Below are 22,756 nucleotides of genomic sequence, written 5' to 3'. Positions count from 1 at the left end.
GTGCGGGACGGGTTCAGTGAGGTCATAAGGAAAACTACGGCTTTTTTGTGTTCCGCTATGGCACTCTCCAACTTTTTTTCTCTGCCTCTCATCATGTTTCCTGCCCTACTACGCATTGGTACTAAGGGCTGAAAAGTTCCTTATAAGGGACGGAACAAGATGATGATGACCCGTGCATCTTCTGGTTTGTTATGCTCAGTCTCCTTCGACTTGTCTCCCCGTCACGCCCAGCAATCATGGAACCCCTCATAACCATTGTCGGTGCCACGGGCACTGGCAAGTCCAAGGTGAGCTGCTCCGGAGGACGTTGAAATATATCTGTCTGACCGCTGTAGATAGCTCGCCGTGGATTTGGCGACTCGTTTCAATGGAGAGATTATCAATGGCGACGCAATGCAAATGTATCGCGGCCTACCCATCATCACGAATAAGATTCCGGTCGAGGAGAGAAATGGGATCCCACACCATCTGATCGACTGTGTCAGTCTGGAGGAGGAACCGTGGCGCGTTGGCTTATTCAGAAAAGAGAGTCTCCGACTCATCAAGGAGATACACTCCCGCGGAAAGCTTCCGATCCTCGTTGGCGGTACGCACTACTACACGCAGTCGGTTCTATTCAACGACGTGCTCGTCGGGGAAGGGGAGGATGAAGAAGCAGCCCAGGATCTTCAACAGAACGAGAGAGACAAAGCTTCGCCCAAGTCTGAGGACTGGGCGATCCTCGACGCTCCCGTGGAGGTCATGCTACAGAAGCTGAGGGAAGTGGACCCTGTCATGGCCGATCGCTGGCATCCCAACGAACGACGCAAAATCCGACGGTCGCTGGAGATTTATCTGCAGACGGGGAAGCCTGCCTCGGAGATCTATGCGCAGCAGAGGCGCCAAAGGCTGGAAGCTGGAATGGCGAACGGCGATGACCGTGACGACGCCCTTTCTCACGCTGGCCAGATGCGATACCAGACTCTGTTTTTCTGGGTGCATGCAGAAAAAGAAAAGCTCCACAAGAGGCTTGATGCACGGGTAGATACGATGGTAGAACAAGGGTTGATCGAAGAAGCGCAGAGAATGTCGGATTACCTGAAGGAAAAAGAAGCGCAGGGTGTGACTGTTGACCAGACAAGAGGTGTTTGGATCTCAATTGGGTTTAAAGAGCTAGAGCCATACTTTGCGGCATTGCGTGCAGGTGTCTCCAGCGAAAAGGAACTTGAGGCCCTCAAGCGGTCGTGCATCGAGTCCGTCAAGACGTCCACGCGGCAGTATTCGGCCAGGCAGATCAAATGGATTCGGAACAAGCTGTGGAATGCCCTTGCTGAGGTGGACACGGCTCATCGTCTCTACGTACTCGACACCAGCAATGTCGATGAATGGGAGAGATGTGTGACCGAGCCCTCCGAACGGATTGTGCACGCCTTTCTGAGCAACGAGCGGTGTCCAGACCCCAAAACGCTTTCGGCACTGGCCAAGGAGACGCTCGAGGAGAGGGAGAGAGAGTATCAGAAGAAGCTGGCAGCAGCAACATCAGCAGATGGCCCTGCTGTGATTATGAAGCAGATGACCTGCGATCTATGCAAGAAGACCATGCTGGGCCCGGAACAGTGGGACATTCACGTCCGCGGCTCCAGTCACAAGCGGGCTTTGAAAGCTGCAGCTAAGAGAGCCCAACGAGAGGAATATCTACGAAATCGAAAGTTGGCCGAAGCAGAGGAAGGCAGTGGCAGTGGCACCAATGCGGTCGATGCGCCAAAGAAGGATGATGAGAAAACATCACTGTGAATAGGATGGGATAAATGGGCCGGTCCTGTGTGTTTTCTAGGAAAATATCGTCATTTGTATACAGTTAGTTGCATTTGCATTATTATATACGGATAGATAAACAGGATAGACAGGGATATTGCATGGGCAATCAACATCACAGCATCGATTGTATCTTATGCTAAGATTACATTGATTATCGAAATACGGAGTAATACGCTTGGATTAGGCGTGAGTGTGACATGCATGTTGCAATAAGCATTTGCGTTTCGTCTCCACATGTTCTTATTTTGATTCCTAATATACATACACAACTACCCATTCCCTGGGTTGTATGCATGTATGCATGTGTGCATGTACATACATGCTGTGCACACAACAATTCCTCTTTCCAACCTGATCGATCTGCGTCTGGATATCAATCAGTTAAGGCGCAGGGCAGGACAGGGCAGGGAAGGGCATTTGATAAATAGATAACGACGTATCTCTTTCCTCGCCTCTCCTCACCTCAGCTCAGTACTGGCCTGGCATGGCAGGAATTAGGTAGGTAGGTAGGTAGGTAGGTAGGTAGACACGAGACGAGATGAGACGAGACGATAATCAGATAGAGATAGACAGGGAAGTAAGAAGGTAGAGAGGTAGACAAATTTAAATAGCCGAGCATCTTTCTTTCTTTCCGCAGTTTTTGATTGCATGCACAGATGCACCAACGTCTTCCTAGCATCCGAGTGGAAGAAAGAAAGTGTCATGCCCATGCAATGCACAGTTCATCAATCAAATACATTCGTTTGTTTTGCCGCGTCAGAAGGAAAGAGAATGGGCGGGTGACAAGCCACAAGGAATCAGCATCAGCATCAGCGTCAGCATCATCCCTTTTATTGATTCATTGGCCGGCCCTTTTATAGAGAACTGTGTGTGGATGTCCCTGTCCCTGTCCCTGTCCATATCGCTCAAAAGGTAAAAATGAAATGGATCTGCCCTGACGACGAGGCAGGTAGGCAGGCGGCGGGCAGGCATGAAGAGCAAAAATAGGACCAGCAACTGAGTTCATCAGAGGGGTGTCGCTATGAAAGACATCCATCTGGTCGACAATGATTGTTTATGCCTATGCCTATGCGGCCGGCTTTGGGCTTTGCTAAGCATGATGGGAGGGAGGGAGGATCGCGAAGCAAGCAAATGGTCCCGAAATACGGTCAGTAGTGAGTCAGTCAGGCAGTCAGGCAGTCAGGCAGTCAGGCAGTCAGTCAGTCAGTCGCCATTTTGATCTCCGCGTGCCCCATACCACCACCATCACTCACTGCATCTGAAGTGATATTTTTGAGAGAGAGCTGGAAGAAGAAGAAAGTAACTAGGCGACCATTTCGAAAACTCAATCATGTCGTTGTCGCTGTTGTTGTTGTTGTTGTTGTTGTTGTTGTTCTCCACGATGTGAAGGCCGGAGAGAGGATATCTCCATGACCACTCTCTTCGATCTTGAACACTTCGATGACTGCCGATTTCTCTCGCTTCCGAATTCGCCATGTACCGTCTCGGTTCACGATTGTTCTGAGCCCTAAAACCTTAGAAGTTAGACGACTCATGCTGGAATCAAATCATCCCACGCAATATAAATACTTTCATACATTCAAGAAAAGCAGCCGCAAAGTTGATACAGATGTTACCGTCCCAGCTGCCTTTGCCGTTTCTCTTGACTTTAACAGGGATACTGTGCGTTTCCAGCTCTTCTAACCGCAGCAGGATCCCATCTCGATTCCGGAACCCGACGATGATTTTGGGCACGCCGAGCAGAAACGACTGCGCCCAGAATTTGAGCAGCTTTCGCTCGTATTTGATCATGTCTCGCTCGTTGTAGATTTCGGCGGTCGTTTTCAGTTCTACCCAGTTGATGGGGTCTTCTTTTCTGTCGGGCTTGCAGTCCCAGACTGGAAAATAGTCAGGAGAGTGCGTTATGGATCATGCTTGAGTTAAATGTGGAAATCATCTAACATACCTGCGTCGACTTCCCCGCCAATGACGAGTTTGACTTTCCCTATTCCAGTCCGGACAACCGAACAGTACTGAGATTTGTTGTTCACGACTTGGTCAGGGCGGCCTTCAATCACATCGCGAGGTGTTGCATCCCATGTGTCGGGAAGTACAGAGAGTGTTTCAAACTTGTAGCCTGCTTCATATCAATATTTCCATTTCTTGAGAAAGGAGTAAACACCGTTACACACCCCAATAAGCCATCAAATCTTGCGAAGGCATTCCAGGTGGCATTCTCTGGTTTCGCTGGAGCTCTTTTTGTCTGTTTTTGTATGCGTTGTCTTCTTCAATAAAACTGTAGTCTTATATCAGTGACAGTGCTCGGGCCGAATTCTTGCTCGAATATACGCACATAGTAGCCTTTGCAAGTCAGCAAAATGAGTCAGCTCAGAATGCTCTGGACCAAAAAAGCTCACTCACTTGAAAATAGGTTGCATTCATCTCAAACCTGAGGACTCGTCAGCGACCAGCAAGCACCATTGCATCCACAAGATCCGCGCGCACCCATTCATGATGTCAAAGGGCGCTGTCAATATCTTAATCACCATCAGCCATAAAATGCCATTGCTTGTAATTCTCCAGATGAATATTTGTCTTCACACCTTTGTCATCATTCCTCTCCAAGTGATGATATCCGCCTCGCATTTCGCGCCCGTATCCTTCTCCAGCGCAATGATGGTATCCAGCAGCGCATCGAGATGCTCGTCGGCCGAATCATCGAGTTTCTGAAAGGTGTCGAAGCCGCGGTTCAAATCCGCCGGGAGCGTTGGTGGATAGTAGTAACGGAGGGAGGAGTCGTCTAGCCGGAATCGATGCTCGTCATCGTAGGAAAAGTATGCAATCTCCTAAACCAGCGATCATTAGAGAAGAGGTTCTATCGAATCAATTCACGCGACATCTTACTCTTGGGCGCTTGATGGCCGCATTCGAGCCCGCGAAGCGGTTAAGGGGTTGGATGTCGAATGTGTGTAAATTCATAGCTTCTTCGATGAAGGGCCATGTGGAGAAGAGTGAGGAATATTACAAAGAATTCATGAACAAGTATCTGTCAATGCGTGCAAGTCAAAGTGAACAGGGCAAGTGAGGTAGGTACCTGCCAGGTACCTACCCAGCATCTTTCCCGATATAATTAACTACATCGGGTGATCCGTGCCAGCACAAGCTCCGCCTTCGTCCCCGCCATCCCGCCAACGCAGTACATCATTCCATACTCCGTACCTCTGCTTGGGACACCTGTTCGAGAAATCTGAGTTCATTTGGACCCTGCTTTGGCAACGCTGCGAGCGTGACAGGCTATCTGCCTCGCAGGATAGCGTTTCATTGTCCCGTGAACCGTGCTGTGTGAGGAAATCAAGTCGCGGACATGACCTCCCGGATCGACAAGACCATTGCTCGCCAGCAAGAAAAGTGCGTGGCTCCTTTCCAGCTCCTTGTGTGACGGGCTTAACAACCAGCTGACTGCTTTCTTTCTCCAGAATCGCCGCCGGAGCATACTATGAAGCCCACCAGCAGCTCCGCGTCATCGCTGCGCGCTACCTCAAACAGTCGAATTATGACGCCGCGGCGGAAATCCTAACAGGCGGAGCCAAGGCTCTGCTCCGAGCAGGGTCCCAGCAGGGTGCATCTGCCAGTGGTGGAGATCTCGCTATCATGCTGATCGTGGAGGTGTACAACAAAGCCGGATGGGAGATCAGTGATGAGGATGATGCGGTGTCGAGGGCGCGGAAGAGTGAGTCTATCCTCCCCTTCCATGTTGTTTCGGGCTGGTATTCTTTGAATATATGTTCTGGAAAGCAGCTGGCCTGCCCTATTTTTCTACTGCCTGCTAATTACCATTCTATAGAGCGTCTTATCGAGCTGTTGCGCGAATTCCCACCGGAAGAACCATCGCGAAAGAGGTTTATAAACGAGATGATTGGCTGGAGCGCGAAATTTGGTTCCCTAGAGAGAGGAGATCCCGAGCTACATCACGCTGCTGGATCGGTGTACGCTGAAGGTATGTCATGTCGACCCTGATTGTGTTGGAAGGTCTATAAAAATGACAGCTTTCCTAACGACCGTCTAGAGAACGAGCCATACGACGCAGAGAAGCATCTAGCACTCGGAACTACAGAATCCGCTGAGACGCTTGCGAAGCTGGAATTCGAGTGGTACACGAACGACGACTCTCAAACCGCGCCTATCTACGCATCTCGCGCCGTCTTCCCCTTCCTGCTGACCGGTAACCTGCGCAGCGCCAACAAGGCGTTTCTCATCTTTACCTCGCGGCTTTCCTCCTCTAACCCCGCTCTTGTTTCGCAAGAGGTCAGCAGTGCCAGTTCTGACGTTCGGGTGTACCCCTCGCTGCCCTTGTTGAACTTTATCAGCTTGCTGCTTCTTGCGATCCAGCGTGGTAGCCCCGATCTGTTCCGGGACCTGACCAAGCATTATGAAGCGCAGATCCAAGAGATCGGGATCTGGGATGACGCGTTGGCACGGATTGGAGAAATCTACTTTGGCATCAAGGTCCCGAGACAAACCAACCCACTCCTCGATATGATGGGTAATATGCTGTTTGGTGGTCAGGGAGGGGCCTCCCGGTCAAATAGGGGTCCGTCGAAGAAGGTCGAAGCGCCGCCATCCAATATGGAACTTGACTGAGGGCTGTCTGCATTGTATATCGCTTTGTCGAGCAGACCTGTCGATGTAATAATGAGTCCCATGCATATGCGACGTAGCGAAGTTGTAGATCGTTGAGATAGACGTTTCCTTAGACCCGAATATCGTCTTCTACTTCGTACATCCAGTTGTCTTCATCCAGAGCGGCGACCTTGTTGCGGAGAGACTGGTGGATGAGATTGAGGATTTCTAGAACAGTTAGATTTGTTGCCATTACGGCGCCAGTTTAAACTGACACAAGAGAGGTGGTAGAACGACTTACCGGCTGGTTCACTGCTGAGCTGCCTGCTGCGATTCCGATACATCATCTCGACGAGGCTTGCCTCGATTTCTTCAACCGTAACAATTAGCCGGAATTCTCCTCCTCAAAGCAATATATCATTCTTGGGTGTATTCAGGACGTATATACGTACTTTCTTTCTCTCTCCCACCAAGCTCCGCGTCAGCACCACCGGCGCTGGCACCACATCCCCCACTGGACCGACCTTGTTGTTGTCTTCTTCCTCCTTTTCCTTCCACGCCTTCCATCGCTGCGTCGTCGTCGTCGCCATCGCCATCCCCGTCGAGCAGCGGAGGCGGTAGGATGGGGATGTCCAGTTTGTAATTCCCGTTCTGGTCGCGGGTCACGATTTCGCCGTTGTCGACTGGCCCTGTTGTAATGAGAGATGATGGGATGGTGGGTGCTGATGTTGTAGACGTTGCTGCTGTTGCTGCTGATAGACCGGTAGCAGCTGCAGTAGTAGCAGTAGTAGTGGGATTCCCGCTCGAAGCGGAAGTAGTAGTGGTAGTAGAGGCGGAGGCAGAGGCAGCAGCAGATGCAGGCCGGCGGCTGAGGTGGTGATGGAACAGGTTTCGACGGACAGAGGTACTCGGTCCCATTGTGGAAGAATGCGCGTTGTTCGAAGATGCAGGAACTGTCGTTGATGCTGCGGAGGCGGCGGTCTGCGTCGTTGCTGTGCTGCTGACTGAAGGCGCGCGCGAATGCTGCTGCTGCTGCTGCTGCTGCTGCTGCTGCTGATGGTGATGGCGTAGGTATCGCGACGTCATGGTATGCGTACTCCGTACATGAAGTTATTCTAAGAATGGAGAGGTAGGTATCATCACAGGACCGGATCGGAGGAGAGAATAGAAGAGAGAGGTGGTATTCTAAGATATAACTGCGACACAAAAGAAGAAGGAGAAGGAAAAATCTTCCAGTTGATACATTATCGTTTGGGATGCATAGAATGAAAACATCTTAAAATCACTGGTGGATTGCATACAATCGACGAAATGGTTGTTATTTGGACTGGAACTGGGGAATTTGACTATTACGCGATTGGGTTAGGCTTTCCCGCTTTTTGCAGTGTTTTTAAGGGGAACTTTTCCGCATTCAAGTTCCAGGCTAACTGGTCACTGGCAAGAAACTCGTTGACTTCTGTATAGAAAATACAATTTAGCGTGTGCAAAAATTGGTAAAATCTTGGCACCCAAACTCACAAAAGTCGTAACTTTTGTATGCAAATTCTTGACTTTAAACATGAATTATGAGCCCAATATTAGAATTTTCTAAAAAATAAAAAAAAATCTGGAGACAATACTGTAAAGAATAGATATATCGTTTTAAAAAATTTATAAAGCCTTAGTTGAAATTACGATATAAAATTTGCTTATTTTTTTTGCCATTTTATGGCTATAGGAGCAATTATCACAATATTTAAATAAATATAGACCTAAATTTCCTAATTAGGAATTAAAAAGACTTTAGCAGATAACCAAATAGGTAAAAATCCATAGAATTTGGTAAGTAAATTTGAGGATTTAGGTGATTTGGGAGGCTTGGTGTCTGTGGTATTGCCATCCTTTACTGCCACAATCCTATAGAAGAGTCATTACTCCTGCTGACAGGCGAGAATGTATATTTGCCTTGTCTTTCTCTCCTGGGAGACAAGTGAGTAGTCGCAGCTTGCGGGGCACGGTCTGCAGTTTCTGCACTTGGGAAGCTCCCGCGAGTATTTGAGCTTCTCACTTCTGCAGTGATCGCACTGGCGATAGTCAGGACCGGACGAGCTGTGATGGCTTCGTGACTATACCGCATATTTGGCCAAGGGAGTTGGCTTGACAGGCGTAGGTCTGGTTGCTTCCGCCATAACGCTTCTTTCTCTGCCCTGTTATTTCACGAGATGTAGCTTAAAAAAGAATCAGAAGAAATCGCAAGATACGATTGATTTCGGCATGTGGAAGCTGATTAGGCTAACAACTGGTATGCTGTATGCTAGGAACGTTCGGAATCCGACAACCTCCGTCAAAACGGCATCCTCTATCCATATCACCTGCAGTCCTGATAGACCAAAGATCGACTCGTTCTAATTTTAGGCAGGCTAAGATTTAGTCGGCGATTCCATTGGCTGACCTCGGAATTCCCGACAGAAGTATCATCCAGATACAATGTAAGAGAGGATATAAAATGAGATGGACAATGGAGCTGCTGTCACCGGACAATTTAGTTTTTATCAATTGGTTATCGAAATGGCAGCTTCCAATGCGGCAGAAAGTGAAAGGATGGAGACAAGCCAGATTGAGTCTAACCACAAGGGACTGGCCCCAGATGTACGAGATTCGTCTGGCGTCATAGAAGCTACAGAAAATGACAGTAAACTGGAGGTTTCATTTCAATATATAAGGTGGGCTTACAATGCTTTTCAGTGAAACCTTTCTAATCACTTGAATAGAGGATCATCAGTCTATCGACGGCCTTCGAGAAATTGCTCTTGGGATTAAAATCCTATGCTCCATCGGTCCAGGAACCATATTACCTTTGATGACGCTGATCTTTGGAAATTTCATTTCTGTATTCACCGATTTGCTCTTGAACGAATGGGCAGTGCTCGTGTCTCAGGGCAATTTTTGGGCTTTGATGTGGTTCATTTTAGCCATCGTCGTTGGATTTGACTACCTCGGAATTTGTTGGGCTGGATGCAGCTTCGTTCGAAGATTGAGGATGAAGTGTTGATCTTAACAGGCTTCCAGGTTTTTGCCCAATGTTACTGGCTCAAATCCTTCAAGAGCATCGTCCAACAACCGAGTGTTTTCTTCGACTTGCCACCGACCTGGATGCGATCAATTCGCTTGCGGGAAATAACATTGGTGTCATTGCGACTGTTGGTGTCGTTCTCATCACCACTGTTGCTCTCGCGCTCGCAACAGGTTGGAAGCTGGGCCTCATTGTGATCTTCTGCGGTCTTCAGTTTATTTTCGGCGCCGGTGTCTGCATTGAACACGGAGCCGATTATTGAGGTTTGCACAGCTCCTGGGAGAACACTGCTGTCGAGCTGCACAGTACACCGTGAGGGTTATGTGCTGCCATTGAGCTACTATGTATGGCCCTCTTCCGGATTCTCCAACCCGAGAAGGATGTTTCTGGTTGAGATCCATCAGGCATGTGTAAACAGTTTCCATCTGGTGCGAGCTTTACTTGGATGAAGCATTGAGGTACGCCAGACACAGCTCTCAGCTCTCAGTGAGCTGACCAACTGCCTGCCTGTCATCCAGCCCCCCACCCTCCTTTCACGATCAGACATATAATTTCTTTGTTTCTCTACCTATCAATCAGAACCTAGGGCTGCGGTGCAGTGGTTAGGACTGCACCTACCAAAAGTCACAAGTGGGATACAACCCAGGTTCGAATCCTTCTGGTTCCAACAAAGAGAACCCATTTCTTTCCTAACAATAAATTGTGGGGGTGCTCCGGGAGGGAGGGCGCCCCTTATCGGAGGCTTTTATTTTATTTATTATTTTCATTTTTTTTGGGAGTTGGCATTCTGGTCAGTGGTCGCAAACCTGTCCACATGATTGTCACACTGTTCTAACCCACCTTGTAGGTATGGAGGTCGCCTGCTGTCCTTCCACGAATACAGTACGACGCAATTGCTCATGGTTTTCGTCTGGCTCTCAATCTATGGGCCAGTTTTTGCCCATAGCTCAGGTATATCTTGGCCTACCAGACGCCTGACTCTTGTTGGTACACTGACGAACGTCGACAAAGACATCTCCAAGGGCATATCGTCCGCTTGGGCCATCTTCGCTCTGGAAGACCGCATATCGAAGAGCTCGAGTCAGAAGCAAGAATTGCCGTCCATCGCTGAGTGGGATTCCCCTACTCCGTTGAAAAGCAGCTTAGCATGAAAATCTACCCAGGACAATTCATCGCACTCGTTAGCCCGGAGGTCACCTTGGGAAAAGTCCTCATCGCTGGCATTCCTATTCAAAATGTACGACCAGAGGAGATAAGGAAGCTCTTTGCGCTGCTCAGCCAAGAACCGGTCTTGTACCAGGGAACAATCGAAGGAAACATCATTCTCGGTGCATCCACGTCTTTGCTCGCTGAATAGCTTCGGAATGTGATCAGTCAAGCGCAGTTATCTGACATGATTGAGTTATTGCCCGACGGGGTCAAGAAACAGTCGGATCGCGTGGCACCACCCTCTCAGGAGGTTAGAAGCTGCGTGTTGCCATCGCGCGGGCAATCACGCAGGATGCGCCGATATTGCTGCTGGACGAGGCAATGAGTTCCCTGGATAGCGAGAGCGAACGGCTCATCCAGCGAGCGTTGAAAGAAGGAAGCAAAGGCAAAACTGCCGTTGCCATTGATTCGAGAGACTGAATAGATTGAAGTCGCCATGCATTTTCCAGACAACATGGATACTTTCCTTTTCGGATTATCTCGGTTGAGATGCTCGTCTGTACAGCATGCATAACAATATCCGTATCCATGCTGCACGTTGTCTCTCTTATCAATCCCCCTAGTTCGAATCTAGTTAACGAGTCCCGGCCGTGGCAATAGGGTTGTTGCTTCTGCTCACAAGGGAAGGTTACGCCCACGCACCTCTGGATAAAGTAGTCCAGTTGACGCTTAAATGGAGCATTGATAGGTTGATAAGGGTTCATGCTCTTATCGCTCTCTCTTAAACGGCAATAATAATAACCTACAGAGACAGGTAATAAGCAGCAGGTAACTAAGCTAGGCAGGTATGTAACGAATCCTGAATACATACTGGCAGCAATCAATCAATCGGCTTCCCATTCCCGAACTGCTGGATCATCATGGACATGGATTCTGTCCAACTCGAGACCCTTCTGCCTGCCTTTCTCCGCAGTAGTTTCGATTGGGCCTTTTCTCCGCATGTTCACCGGGCCTGTTGTCAGCTCTGCTGCTTGTTCGTTCTCTCTAGCTCGACGAGAATTGAATCTCGTTTGTTTCAGTCTAGCAGGGCCAGGAAGAGGGAGAGAGGGAGAGATGAAAAAGCTGTTACGATATGGCTTCTGTGCCATCGTCGAAACCACCGCTGGTCAAGTCTCATGTCTGCAGCTACCCCAACTGCGGCAAGAGCTTCACCCGAGCAGAACACCTCCGTCGCCATGCCTTGAACCACACGCAAGACGACAACTGCTGCGAGCGTTGCGGCGTCCACTTCACTCGACCTGATCTGCTAGGTACGTTGATATAGCTGATTACTTTGTTTCTGGTTCGTCAAGACTGGCGTATGCTGACTTCGTTTCAGGTCGACACATGATCCGACATGCGAAGAGAGACAAAGAGGCCGGAGGTCCTGGTCTAGGAGTCCTGGAGACCCGTAAAAGAACGCGACGAGGACCAGATGGGAGGATCGTGACAAGACCGACGAAGAAACAAGCCAGGGCAGCAGCAGCAGCGGCGTCGTCGTCGTCGTATGCCGGTGTTTCATCAATTGAATCCACTCAGAGCTCATGTGGCAGCATCTCAGCTTCTTCAAAGGGTCCGCGTCTGGAAACCGAGTTCTTAACCACGCCGGGTACCAGTTGTGGATCAGGCATCCATGAAGATCCTCGTGATTACACCCCTCGCGGAGCTCCGGTGTCTCCTCCACGGTCGACCCATGATTCGAATTCTAGCGTCAATGTCGATGCGCTGGCAGAGTCCTGCGACATCGTTACCGCTTCAGAGCCTCTCCTTGCTCCAATGGTCCCTGGTGGGCCGTACGAGCCCTACGTGGAACCGATCCCAGGGCAATTCGACGCGGCTGATGGCTCCTGGCAGACCTGGAGCGGATTAGATTACAATGACTTCTTCAATCTGGATACAGGTATGTCTTCCTCTATCCGAGTTAAGAGCCGTCTCTCGTGACCTTGAGTCTGTCTCTCTCTAACGTATACAGCGACGTCGTTCAATATGCCGTTTGCCGCAACGTTGAACTACAACTGGCTGTTCGACGTCTCGTCTCTAGATGATGCTTTCACCCATGTCAATATTCCGCTCACGACAGACTTGACCAACTTTGCGGAACCTGTTTCTGAGATGTTTTCTCAGCCGTTTTTGTCAGGCGAGAATTCAAGCCAGAGTCCTCCATCTTCTGCACCGGCTGAGCCTGTCCTTGCCAACCTGCCGTCAGATGGCCAGAGCAGCTCTACGATGCTTGAAGGACAGATGATGAAAGACGCAGGGGATATGCAGCCCGCCATTTGTTTTAGCAATGGTTCTGAGCCTGAAAATACCTCACTCCTTGACAACGATTCACGAGAGCCCGACTTTTCGGACATGGATTGGATGGGTCCGTCCAAGTCGGGCAACGTCTACGCCTGTCTACCTCAGATCACGGAAAATGCAAGAGCAGGAGTGCTCCAGCTTGTTTCGAAGTCATCTCCCATCACTCCGGAAGGCATGCAGATCGACCTGTCGTCTTCTCTTCTTACCTTGCCGCGATTACAGAGCTACTGTGACTTGTTCTTTACCAGATTTAACACCGCCTATCCGCTCATCCACCAGGCGACATTTGATCCGGACAAGGTGGATTCCATCTTCTTAGCGGCTGTCCTTTGCATGGGGGCGACCTATAGCAGCCGTGAAGCCCATCAGCTGGCTGTTCGAATACATGATACTCTTCGTAATCATCTGTTCGCGCATGCGGCATTTTCAGCTCTACCAGAACTTTGGCTTCTCCAGACGATGCTACTGATCGACTGCTTTGGGAAGCAGCGGGCGGGCCAGAAGCAGCGTGATATGGCGCAGCTCTTCCACTGCGTGCTAATTAAACTCATCCGACGAAGTGACTGCCCTACCATCCGAACGTCCGGTATCAGCAAACGGCCTGATGATCTAGAAGCAGCGTGGAGACGAGCCATGGACGCAGAGCAGCGCAAGCGGCTGGCCATGCATTGCTTCATGTGGGATACGCAGCATGCTGTGCTCTTTTCGCAGTCCCTGTGCATGTCTGCCTTCGAAATCCGCTCGTCCTTGCCCTGCGATCCTGGATCCTGGGAGGCGACCTCTGCAGAGGAGTGGTTCGAGAACTCCCGACGGGAAGGCCCTCATCGGCTATTCCTCTCGGTTCTGAAGGCTTATATCACCCCGAGTGCAGTCCTCCGTCCCCGACATCTGAATGCGCTCGCGAGGACTTTTGTACTGCACGGTCTATTATCAGTTTCCTCTGACCTCAAACGTCGAGACCAGACCACCCTCCGATCGGAAACTCCTGACCTGGTGGGAGCGTGGAAGACCCGCATCGCGCGTTCCTATGACCTGTGGAAGGCCGATTTCGACGCAGACTGTATGGTTATGAAGTTGGAGCAGAGGGTAGATTTGCGGGAATTTACCGGCCTCAAAACGACGACCAGCGTTCTTTATCACGCAGCACACATCACGTTAAACGTGGAGATCTTGGATCTGCAGATATACGCGGGTGCTCCTCACATCTTGGGTCGCGTTGTCACTGCCACCGACTTTGAGCGCTCTCATCGCAACGTGACTCGGTGGGTGAATGAAGATCCACGGTCAGCATCCAAAGCGGCGCGGCATGCATCGTCTATCTTGCAGGACGCCATTATGAACCTCAACGATTGGGACGACACGGATGTGTTTTACTATTCGTGGTGTCTCTATCTGGCGACTCTCACCTGTTGGGCATTCCACCTTCCAGCTTCCAGTGAGAGGATAGCCTTGGACGGTGAAGCAGAACGCAACGGCAATCCTCATCACAGCAGTGGCAACAACCATGTCAGTTCCAACGCCAAGAACGAAATGACTTCCATGTTGATTGCGATGACGACTTGCAGCAGTCTGGAAGAACTCTCGTCTCTGGTGGGGCGATTCAACACGGAGGGGTTGACGTCGATAATGGCCAAGCAGCTTGCCGCCGTCAGATGGGCGGTTGTGCACGATGCAATGAAGGTTCTGCATCAGTTGGCGGTGAGGTGAACATATGATCTGGCTGACGATTACGTTACTCAAGCAAGTATCATTTAACTCTTGGATGTCTGCAGTTGCTTTCTCTCTCTGTTTCTCTATCTGTTTTATATCGCTTTTTGGGTCTCGATACTTGGCGTTCCAGTCAACTCTTCACCGACCAAGTGGTGGTGGATCTGAAGGAGAATTTGTTGCTACTATTTGAAATCCTTGTTTCTCGTATCTATGTGTTTACTGATGAAAGACATGTATTGTTGCAAACCCGGCCAAAAAAAGAAGTGCCATGACACTTGCTCCTTAGCTAGTCTGTAACATGCGTTCATCTGACATGTGGTAGCTTGACAGCCATTTATGTATATATACCTGTGTAGCACTTCCGCACACCATGTTGCCCCTCTGTAGTGTTCCTTTTTTTTCTCTCTTTTCCCCCAATATATCTAAGTTGCAACTATGGTCTCGACAGTACCAAAAATGGTGAACTGTCATCTGTCAAAGGTGGGATGAGTACCTAAGTATGTACATGCATACGTACTCTCCTGCACTGTAGATGTATTTACGTATGTACGTATAGACATACATTATGAACAGAGCTACTTAGGTATATTGCTGAAGCGAAGGTGTGTAATGTACGTACTAGTTAGTTTATTAACATCAGGGTATTAATATTCTCCACAGCCCTGCAGCCCACCTCACTATTCTCGATAGACGCATAGGTACATTTCCTAGGTATGCTAGGTGTCAAGCGGGACCTGCATTCGGGACGGACCCGCGGTTTAGTTAGGGCTTTGGTTCAAGAACCCCCAACCCTGAACCCCCACTTTTGGACCGGCCAAAGGGTGACCTTGTGACAATTGTTCATCATCGTAATAATTATCGTTGCATCAGCCAGTGATACAGTATCTATCTTTCCATATGCATGGCTTCCATGCCCTATCATTTCATTGGTGTATGTACACTCTATCCCCACAACTAACCGTCTCTTCACGGTTATCGCTTCTTGTCGGATCGATAGACAACAAGAAAGAACCCTGTCTGATAAGATTGCCGGGTGGATTTCTGCTCTGATAAATTCGTCTCTACTGTACAGAGTACAGTACATACAATGACATAGCGTCGCGAACCCCTGCAGTTGACAGCCAATTTGGAGGAGTCGATTTCTCAGGGATGCATGATGGATATAGGCTGTCGCACAAGCCCGGATCGACCGCGTAGATGATGGAGCTACGTAGTCTGCAGGAATGCATGATGTAGTAATGCAGATTACTGAATACATATGACATTACTATTCCTGATGGATGTACTGGTCGAATCCGCCGCTCAACGCTGCCATCGCGCATGCGCATCTCTGACTGGTACGCACCTCCGATCTGCCGACTTGCGTAGGACGAAAGACGACCTCTTTCTTGCTGAACAGACGTTAGATATGACTTCTCTCTTCTTCCCCATTTTCAATGGCGAGAGAATTTGGTCTTCGTTAAGCGGAATCGTTTTTATCCAGTCTAATTATTAGATCGTTTTGTCGGACAGCCACAAGACGACTCGACGATAGACATCACGGCCAAGATGGTGCTTCCCACCCCCGTCACGGAGCCAGATGTCGTCCCAACGGCCTTGAGTCCCGACGACGCCCTCCAGGCTCTCGTAGACTCGACATACACGAGCTCAACGCTCGAGTTCTATCTCAACGGCATGCGCATCCAACTCCGCAACCCTAATCCCCACTGGACTCTCCTCGACTTCATCCGCTCGCAGCATGGGCTCAAAGGCACCAAGCTGGGCTGTGGCGAGGGGGGCTGTGGTGCCTGCACAGTAGTTTTGCAGGTGCCTGACACCCGGCGCGGTGGACGTGGACGTGGACGTGGACGGATCCGCCATCTCGCAGTGAATGCTTGTTTGTATCCGCTTGTTGGAGGTACGAGGTCATACCATTTCCTGAACGGACGAGTGGGGTAAAGTTCTGTGAGCTGACTGTTCCACAGTGGTAGGAAAACATGTCATTACAGTCGAAGGACTAGGCAGCGTGAACAATCCCCATCCTCTTCAAGAGCGTCTAGCAAAGCTCCATGGTTCGCAGTACGTGCTAAATTCAACCTCCTGTGATGAAGTCCTTCTAATAAAGTCTTCTCATTGACGCTTGCAGATGCGGCTTCTGCACTCCCGGTATCGTCATGTCTCTCTATGCCATGATCCGAAATGCCTACGATCCGCAGTCCGGGAAATTCAACCTGTCAGAAGAGGATGTCGAGCTCAGAGGCCATCTCGATGGAAACCTGTGTCGATGCACGGGATATAAACCCGTCCTGCAGGCTGCGAAGACGTTTGTCACGGAAGATCTCAAGGGTCGGCTGGTGGATGACGACCATTCTGGAAGGACGACCTCCACAACAGGGCGATCGGAAGAGGGGAGTGTCTCCTATCTGGAGGCATCTTTATCTACTTCCCCCGCTGCAGGATCCTGCGGCCGACCAGGAGGCTGTTGTCGCGACGATCCCAGAAAATCCTGTTCTTCAGCTTCTGATGCAAGCCAGCCTCCAAGCTCACCATCTAGCGACGAGACGTCCATTACAAGTCAATCAGACAAGGATGGCGAGAAGGTAAAGTCTCCGATGAAATCTGTCCCACAGTTCGACTTTCGCCCGTATTCCCCATCAACAGAACTGATCTATCCCCCCGCGTTGCGGAAATTTGTCAACCGGCCGATCTGCTACGGCGACAAGACCAAGATCTGGCTTCGGCCGGTCAACCTGCAGCAGCTGGTCGAATTGCTTGCCGTTTACCCTTCTGCGAAATTGGTCAGCGGGGCCAGCGAGGTGCAGATAGAGGTCCGCTTCAAGGCTGCGACTTATGCGGTCTCGGTTTTTGTCGCTGATATCGACGAACTCACTGCCCTAGAGGTGCCGGACGATGTGACGACGATGAAGGAGCTGGTAATCGGAGGCAACACCTCCCTGACGGATGTTGAAGCTGTCTGCTTGGAGCTCTCGTCGAAGCTGGGTCTCCGGGGCTCCGTCTTCGGGGCGATGGCCAAGGTGCTTCGATACTTTGCTGGGCGTCAGATCCACAACGCTGCGTCGCTGGCTGGAAACATAGCGACCGCCTCTCCCATCTCGGATATGAATCCTCTGCTCATGGCGGTGAATGCCATCGTCGTGGCGCGCACAGCCAAGGAGGAAGTCTCTCTACCAATGGCTTCCATGTTTCGAGGCTATAGAAAAACCGCTCTGCCTGCTGGGAGCGTCATCACCCGGATTCACATCCCGATCCCTGCCCCTGGAGTGATGGAGCTGACGAAGTCCTACAAGCAGTCCAAAAGGAAGGAGGATGACATCGCAATTGTCACTGCTGCACTCCGCGTTAGACTCGACCAGAACGGCACCGTGGAAGATGTATCCCTGGCGTACGGGGGTATGGCTCCGGTGACGCTGTTGGCGATGGAGTGCGCGAAGTCTTTGACAGGCAAGCCGTGGAAGTCTTCGCAGACTCTTCAGGGCGCGCTGAAGATTCTGGAGCAGACATTCCAGCTACCGTACAGCGTTCCTGGCGGCATGGCCACTTATCGAAGGACGTTGGCTCTATCCATGTTCTTCCGCTTCTGGCACGAGGTCATTGCAGAGATGAAGCTGGGTGAGGTGGACCTTGGCCTGATCAAGAAGATTCATCGTGGCATTTCTTCCGGCACAAGGGACAATTACAATCCGCATGAGCAGAGAGTGGTAGGGAAACAGATCCCTCACCTGTCCGGCCTCAAGCACGCCACCGGCGAGGCGGAGTATCTCGACGACATGCCCCATCACGATCGCGAGCTGTACGGCGCCCTCGTTCTGTCCCAGAAGGCGCACGCAATCATCAAGTCGGTTGATTGGACAGCAGCTCTCAAACCTGGATTGGCGGTCGGTTATATCGACAAGAATAGCATCGATCCAGAGAAAAATAGTTGGGGCTCGATCGCCAAAGACGAGCCTTGGTTTGCAACAGACAAGGTCTACTCTCATGGCCAACCGATTGGCATGGTTTATGCCGAAACGGCGTTGAAGGCTCAACAAGCCGCTCGCGCGGTAAAGGTCGAATACGAGGAGCTCAAGCCGATCCTGACCATCGACGAAGCCATCGAGGCGAACAGCTTCTATCCCTATGGCAAGGATCTCCGCAAAGGCGCGCCTCCGGAAGAAATGGCGCAGGTATTTGCCAGATGTGATCGTGTTTTCGAGGGCGTCGTCCGAGTAGGCGGCCAGGAGCATTTCTATCTCGAAACCAACGCTGCCATGGTCATTCCTCATGCGGAGGACAATTCGGTGGAGGTTTGGTCGTCGACTCAACATACGTAAGTCCGAACTCTATGCAGCAATACTATCCGCTGACACTCGCAGGATGGAAACACAGGAGATGATCAGTCGGGTAACTGGCATCCCAAGCAACCGCGTCAACGCAAGAGTCAAGCGAATGGGCGGTGCATTCGGAGGGAAAGAGTCTCGGAGCGTTCAACTGGCTGGATTACTGGCGATCGCCGCGATGAAGGAACGTCGACCGATGAGAGCGATGCTGAATCGCGATGAAGACATGATGACCAGCGGGCAGCGACACCCCATTAAATGCCAGTGGAAGGTGGGCGTCATGAATGACGGTACGTTAGTGGCGCTTGAAGCTGACTGTTACAACAATGGTGGGTATTCGCTCGACATGAGCGCGTCAGTCATGGATCGATGCATGACCCATCTCGACAACTGCTACGAGATCCCCAACGTGCACATTCGGGGCTGGGTGTGCAAGACCAACACACATAGCAACACCGCCTTCCGTGGATTTGGGGCTCCCCAGGCGATGTTCTTCACGGAAAGTTTCATGAACACGGTGGCAGAGGGGCTGGACATGGACAGCGACGAGCTGCGGTGGAAGAACCTGTATAAACAGGGGGATCGAACTCCCTTCCTGCAGAAGATTGACGAAGACTGGCACGTCCCGATGCTACTGGAGCAGGTGCGAAAGGAGGCGCGGTATGACGAGCGCAAGGCACAGGTGGCACAGTTCAACTCGCAGAACCGATGGAAGAAACGAGGGATCTGCCTGATTCCGACCAAGTTTGGTCTCTCGTTCGCCACGGCGCTGCATCTCAACCAGGGAGCGGCCTCTGTGAAGATCTATACGGATGGGTCTGTGCTTCTCAACCATGGCGGCACGGAGATGGGCCAGGGATTGTATACCAAGATGTGTCAGATTGCGGCCCAGGAGCTGAATGTCCCCTTGGAGAGTGTGTATACTGCAGACACCTCATCGTACCAGACTCCCAATGCGTCCCCTACGGCTGCCTCGTCAGGGAGCGACCTCAACGGGATGGCGATCAAGGACGCGTGCGACCAGCTCAACGAGCGCCTGCGCCCGTACTGGGAGAGATTTGGGCCAGATGCCGACTTCAAGGTGATTGCGCAGGCCGCATATCGAGACCGGGTGAATCTCGTCGCGACAGGGCACTGGAAAATGCCGCGGATAGGGTACGAGTTCGGGAATTACGATCCAGAGACCGTCAAGCCGATGTATTATTACTTCACTCAGGTAAGACCTTGCTCCTGTATTTATTTGCGAGTGACTCACACGATATTCTTCTACCAGGGCGTCGCCTGCACCGAAGTCGAACTCGACGTCCTAACAGGCGATCACACGGTGCTGCACACAGACATCAAAATGGACATTGGCCGCTCGATCAACCCAGCCATCGACTACGGGCAGATCGAAGGCGCGTTCGTGCAGGGCCAGGGGCTGTTCACGATCGAAGAGTCGCTCTGGACGAACGACGGGAGCGGGCAGCTGGCGACGCGGGGACCAGGCACGTACAAGATCCCGGGGTTCAGCGACATTCCGCAGGTATTCAACGTCAGTTTTCTGCAGGGCGTGTCGTGGTCGAGCATCCGCTCGATCCAGAGCAGCAAGGGCGTCGGCGAGCCGCCGCTGTTTCTGGGATCGACGGTGCTGTTTGCACTACGCGACGCGCTGCGCAGCGCGAGGGCAGATAATGGTGTCGTCGAGCCGCTGATACTGGATTCGCCGGCGACTGCGGAGAGGCTGCGCTTGGCTGTGGGCGACGATCTCGTCAAGATGGCTGCCGTCATGCCAAAGGAAGGCGAGAAGCCGTTCTTCCTGGCTGTGTCGTAGCGACGTTCGAATAGGTAGTCAATCAGAGGGGAAGTTATATCGATTAAGTACATACCTGTCAAGTATGTATGTACATACATATATACTCGACTCTGTCGTATTCTTTCTTTGCCTTATTTAGTTTCAAAGGCCTCATCAGGAAGGAGGAAAGAAAGGATAAAGACAACTATAACGTACGTAACGATCTTGTGTTTTCAACAGTCAGACGTGGCAATCTGATCTAACCTGTAATATTGAATAGGATCTCATTCATTCACTTATCTTGCATGGAAGCTATCTTAGAGGTGTCTCAGATGGGTGGAAAAGCTTCAGATTCGTGGGTGGTGTGGGAGAAGCTGGTGCGAGGGTGAGTCGAAACCTAGATGTAGGCGAGCACCAGCCCTAGCCCCGAGCCCAAGCCCTAAGCCCTAAGCCCTAGGCGGCCCGGCAGCTGACCCATGTCGAGAACTTGTATGGATTAGGTATATACCTATGTACCTCTCATATATATACTCGAGCCTGTCGTATTATTTCTCAAAGGTATTAGGTATTATATGATGGAATAGAAATTCAAAAATCCACCGAATGAATCGAATATGGAGCCTGACTTTAAGGAAGACTTTTTATTTTTCTCCCTTTGGATATATCTACCCACGCAAATCTGTGACCCTCTCAACCCAGTTAGGCAAACTCATCTAGTACTCTTTTACTCTTATACTAATAGGTATTTACCTAGTCTTCTATACTCCTTCTAACGTACTCTAGCTCCCTTCTCCCTCTTAGGTATAAAGGAAGGAGGAGGAGGGGTAAGATAAGAGGAACCCCTCTAAATGAATAAGCTTTATTAGAAATAAACCCCGGTAATTAATTATTAGGCTATATAGATAGTTCTATGGGAGATAAGAGTTATTGTCTGACTATTAAGGTCTCTACATTGTGTGTGCTCTCTTCCTTCTTTAACCTAAGGTATATTACTTGAATCTCCGTTGAGTAGGTACTGGGGTCCTAATGTACTGTAAAAGCAAAGTGCAACGCAGTACCATGACCCTATTTTATCCAGTGAGTTAGTATCAGTCATATCTCACCTCAGTATGATGATAGTAGACTATTCTACCGATATATCCAAAGACACTGGGCCAAACTGTCATCCAGAGATGACAGATGATGACAGTCATGACGGTCATCTGTTGCAGTCATCATAAGAGTGTCAGCCTGGATGCTGACATCTTTCGGGGCAGAATGTGACTGACCACTAGGTTTCTCATGATGACCTGAATCATTCAGTCAACACGGAAGAGATCGCAATATAAATTGGATAGACAATCTCAGTGAAGTCGAATCCAACACCAGCAACAACAACCGCATTCGAAAATCACTACATTCTACTGCTAAAACTTCTACATACCACTTCAGCAAACTTTGCATCATCAAAATGAAGGCAGCCCTGATCTTCGCTTTCCTCTTCGCCGCCATCGCAGCTGCGGCTCCTTCGGCTCACGTCCATGCCAGTTAGTCTCGCACATTTATTTCTCTGATCTGCCAGAGACGCCGAAGCAAGAAAGCTAGTTACTAACTCAGGAATTGGAATAATAGTGGCAGCCCCGGAGCTCGTTGGGCAGAACGCTACCCCAAAGCCCGCTGGGGAGAACATCCCCCGGAAGCCCGTTGGTGACAACGTCGCAAAGCCCGTTGGTGACAACGTCGCAAAGCCCGTTGGTGACAACGTCGCAAAGCCAGCTGGTGAAGACGTCCCCATGCCAGCTGGTCGCAAGACCGATGACAGCACCAGCGTCGATGAAATCTCCGACGGCCTGTACGGAACTTGGTATTAAGAGAGAAAGGAAGGAAATGTGGGCAATGGAAGCCAAGTCCAGTCGAGTCCGTTCAAGTTGAAGCTCGTGGGAGATTGGAATCGAATCGAATCGGGTGTGGAGATGATTTCTATCCATTGCCACAGTTGCCGCAGGCTGTTGTCTGTCGTCCTTTCCGATATTATCATCA

At 50.5% G+C, this 22,756-nt stretch overlaps 8 protein-coding genes across 8 annotated transcripts; 5 read left to right on the top strand and 3 right to left on the bottom strand.

The window, feature by feature from the left end:
- Window positions 1–236: 236 nt before the first annotated feature.
- On the top strand, window positions 237–1,773 carry VTN77DRAFT_8607 (uncharacterized protein; the record flags this gene model as incomplete). Its single annotated transcript, XM_069425123.1, has 2 exons — window positions 237–287; window positions 340–1,773. 2 exons carry the CDS (start codon window positions 237–239, stop codon window positions 1,771–1,773), a joined length of 1,485 nt encoding a protein of 494 aa, XP_069274489.1.
- A 1,352-nt stretch (window positions 1,774–3,125) lies between these two features.
- On the bottom strand, window positions 3,126–4,755 carry VTN77DRAFT_8606 (uncharacterized protein; the record flags this gene model as incomplete). Its single annotated transcript, XM_069425122.1, has 9 exons — window positions 3,126–3,304; window positions 3,375–3,674; window positions 3,743–3,913; window positions 3,969–4,072; window positions 4,130–4,137; window positions 4,198–4,225; window positions 4,282–4,313; window positions 4,380–4,622; window positions 4,681–4,755. 9 exons carry the CDS (start codon window positions 4,753–4,755, stop codon window positions 3,126–3,128), a joined length of 1,140 nt encoding a protein of 379 aa, XP_069274488.1.
- Window positions 4,756–5,140: 385 nt separating this feature from the next.
- VTN77DRAFT_8605 (uncharacterized protein) lies at window positions 5,141–6,417 on the top strand (the record flags this gene model as incomplete). The annotated part of the gene is made up of 4 exons (XM_069425121.1): window positions 5,141–5,184; window positions 5,253–5,506; window positions 5,621–5,773; window positions 5,843–6,417. The coding sequence occupies 4 exons, from the start codon at window positions 5,141–5,143 to the stop codon at window positions 6,415–6,417; spliced, it is 1,026 nt and encodes a 341-aa protein (XP_069274487.1).
- A 109-nt stretch (window positions 6,418–6,526) lies between these two features.
- Window positions 6,527–7,482, bottom strand: VTN77DRAFT_8604 (uncharacterized protein; the record flags this gene model as incomplete). The annotated part of the gene is made up of 3 exons (XM_069425120.1): window positions 6,527–6,624; window positions 6,698–6,766; window positions 6,849–7,482. 3 exons carry the CDS (start codon window positions 7,480–7,482, stop codon window positions 6,527–6,529), a joined length of 801 nt encoding a protein of 266 aa, XP_069274486.1.
- A 1,976-nt stretch (window positions 7,483–9,458) lies between these two features.
- Window positions 9,459–10,493, bottom strand: VTN77DRAFT_8603 (uncharacterized protein; the record flags this gene model as incomplete). The annotated part of the gene is made up of 2 exons (XM_069425119.1): window positions 9,459–9,746; window positions 10,416–10,493. 2 exons carry the CDS (start codon window positions 10,491–10,493, stop codon window positions 9,459–9,461), a joined length of 366 nt encoding a protein of 121 aa, XP_069274485.1.
- Window positions 10,494–11,729: 1,236 nt separating this feature from the next.
- VTN77DRAFT_8602 (uncharacterized protein) lies at window positions 11,730–14,644 on the top strand (the record flags this gene model as incomplete). Its single annotated transcript, XM_069425118.1, has 3 exons — window positions 11,730–11,907; window positions 11,976–12,536; window positions 12,609–14,644. 3 exons carry the CDS (start codon window positions 11,730–11,732, stop codon window positions 14,642–14,644), a joined length of 2,775 nt encoding a protein of 924 aa, XP_069274484.1.
- Window positions 14,645–16,195: 1,551 nt separating this feature from the next.
- VTN77DRAFT_8601 (uncharacterized protein) lies at window positions 16,196–21,161 on the top strand (the record flags this gene model as incomplete). Its single annotated transcript, XM_069425117.1, has 7 exons — window positions 16,196–16,544; window positions 16,636–16,705; window positions 16,773–18,953; window positions 19,000–20,179; window positions 20,237–20,772; window positions 20,898–20,949; window positions 21,018–21,161. 7 exons carry the CDS (start codon window positions 16,196–16,198, stop codon window positions 21,159–21,161), a joined length of 4,512 nt encoding a protein of 1,503 aa, XP_069274483.1.
- A 1,026-nt stretch (window positions 21,162–22,187) lies between these two features.
- On the top strand, window positions 22,188–22,587 carry VTN77DRAFT_8600 (uncharacterized protein; the record flags this gene model as incomplete). Its single annotated transcript, XM_069425116.1, has 2 exons — window positions 22,188–22,263; window positions 22,349–22,587. The coding sequence occupies 2 exons, from the start codon at window positions 22,188–22,190 to the stop codon at window positions 22,585–22,587; spliced, it is 315 nt and encodes a 104-aa protein (XP_069274482.1).
- Window positions 22,588–22,756: the final 169 nt, after the last annotated feature.

The sequence above is a fragment of the Rasamsonia byssochlamydoides genome (assembly GCF_041956645.1).
Source record: "Rasamsonia byssochlamydoides strain NRRL 3658 unplaced genomic scaffold VTN77scaffold_75, whole genome shotgun sequence".
NCBI lineage: Eukaryota > Fungi > Ascomycota > Eurotiomycetes > Eurotiales > Trichocomaceae > Rasamsonia > Rasamsonia byssochlamydoides.
This window is presented reverse-complemented; position numbering and strand designations above follow the sequence as displayed.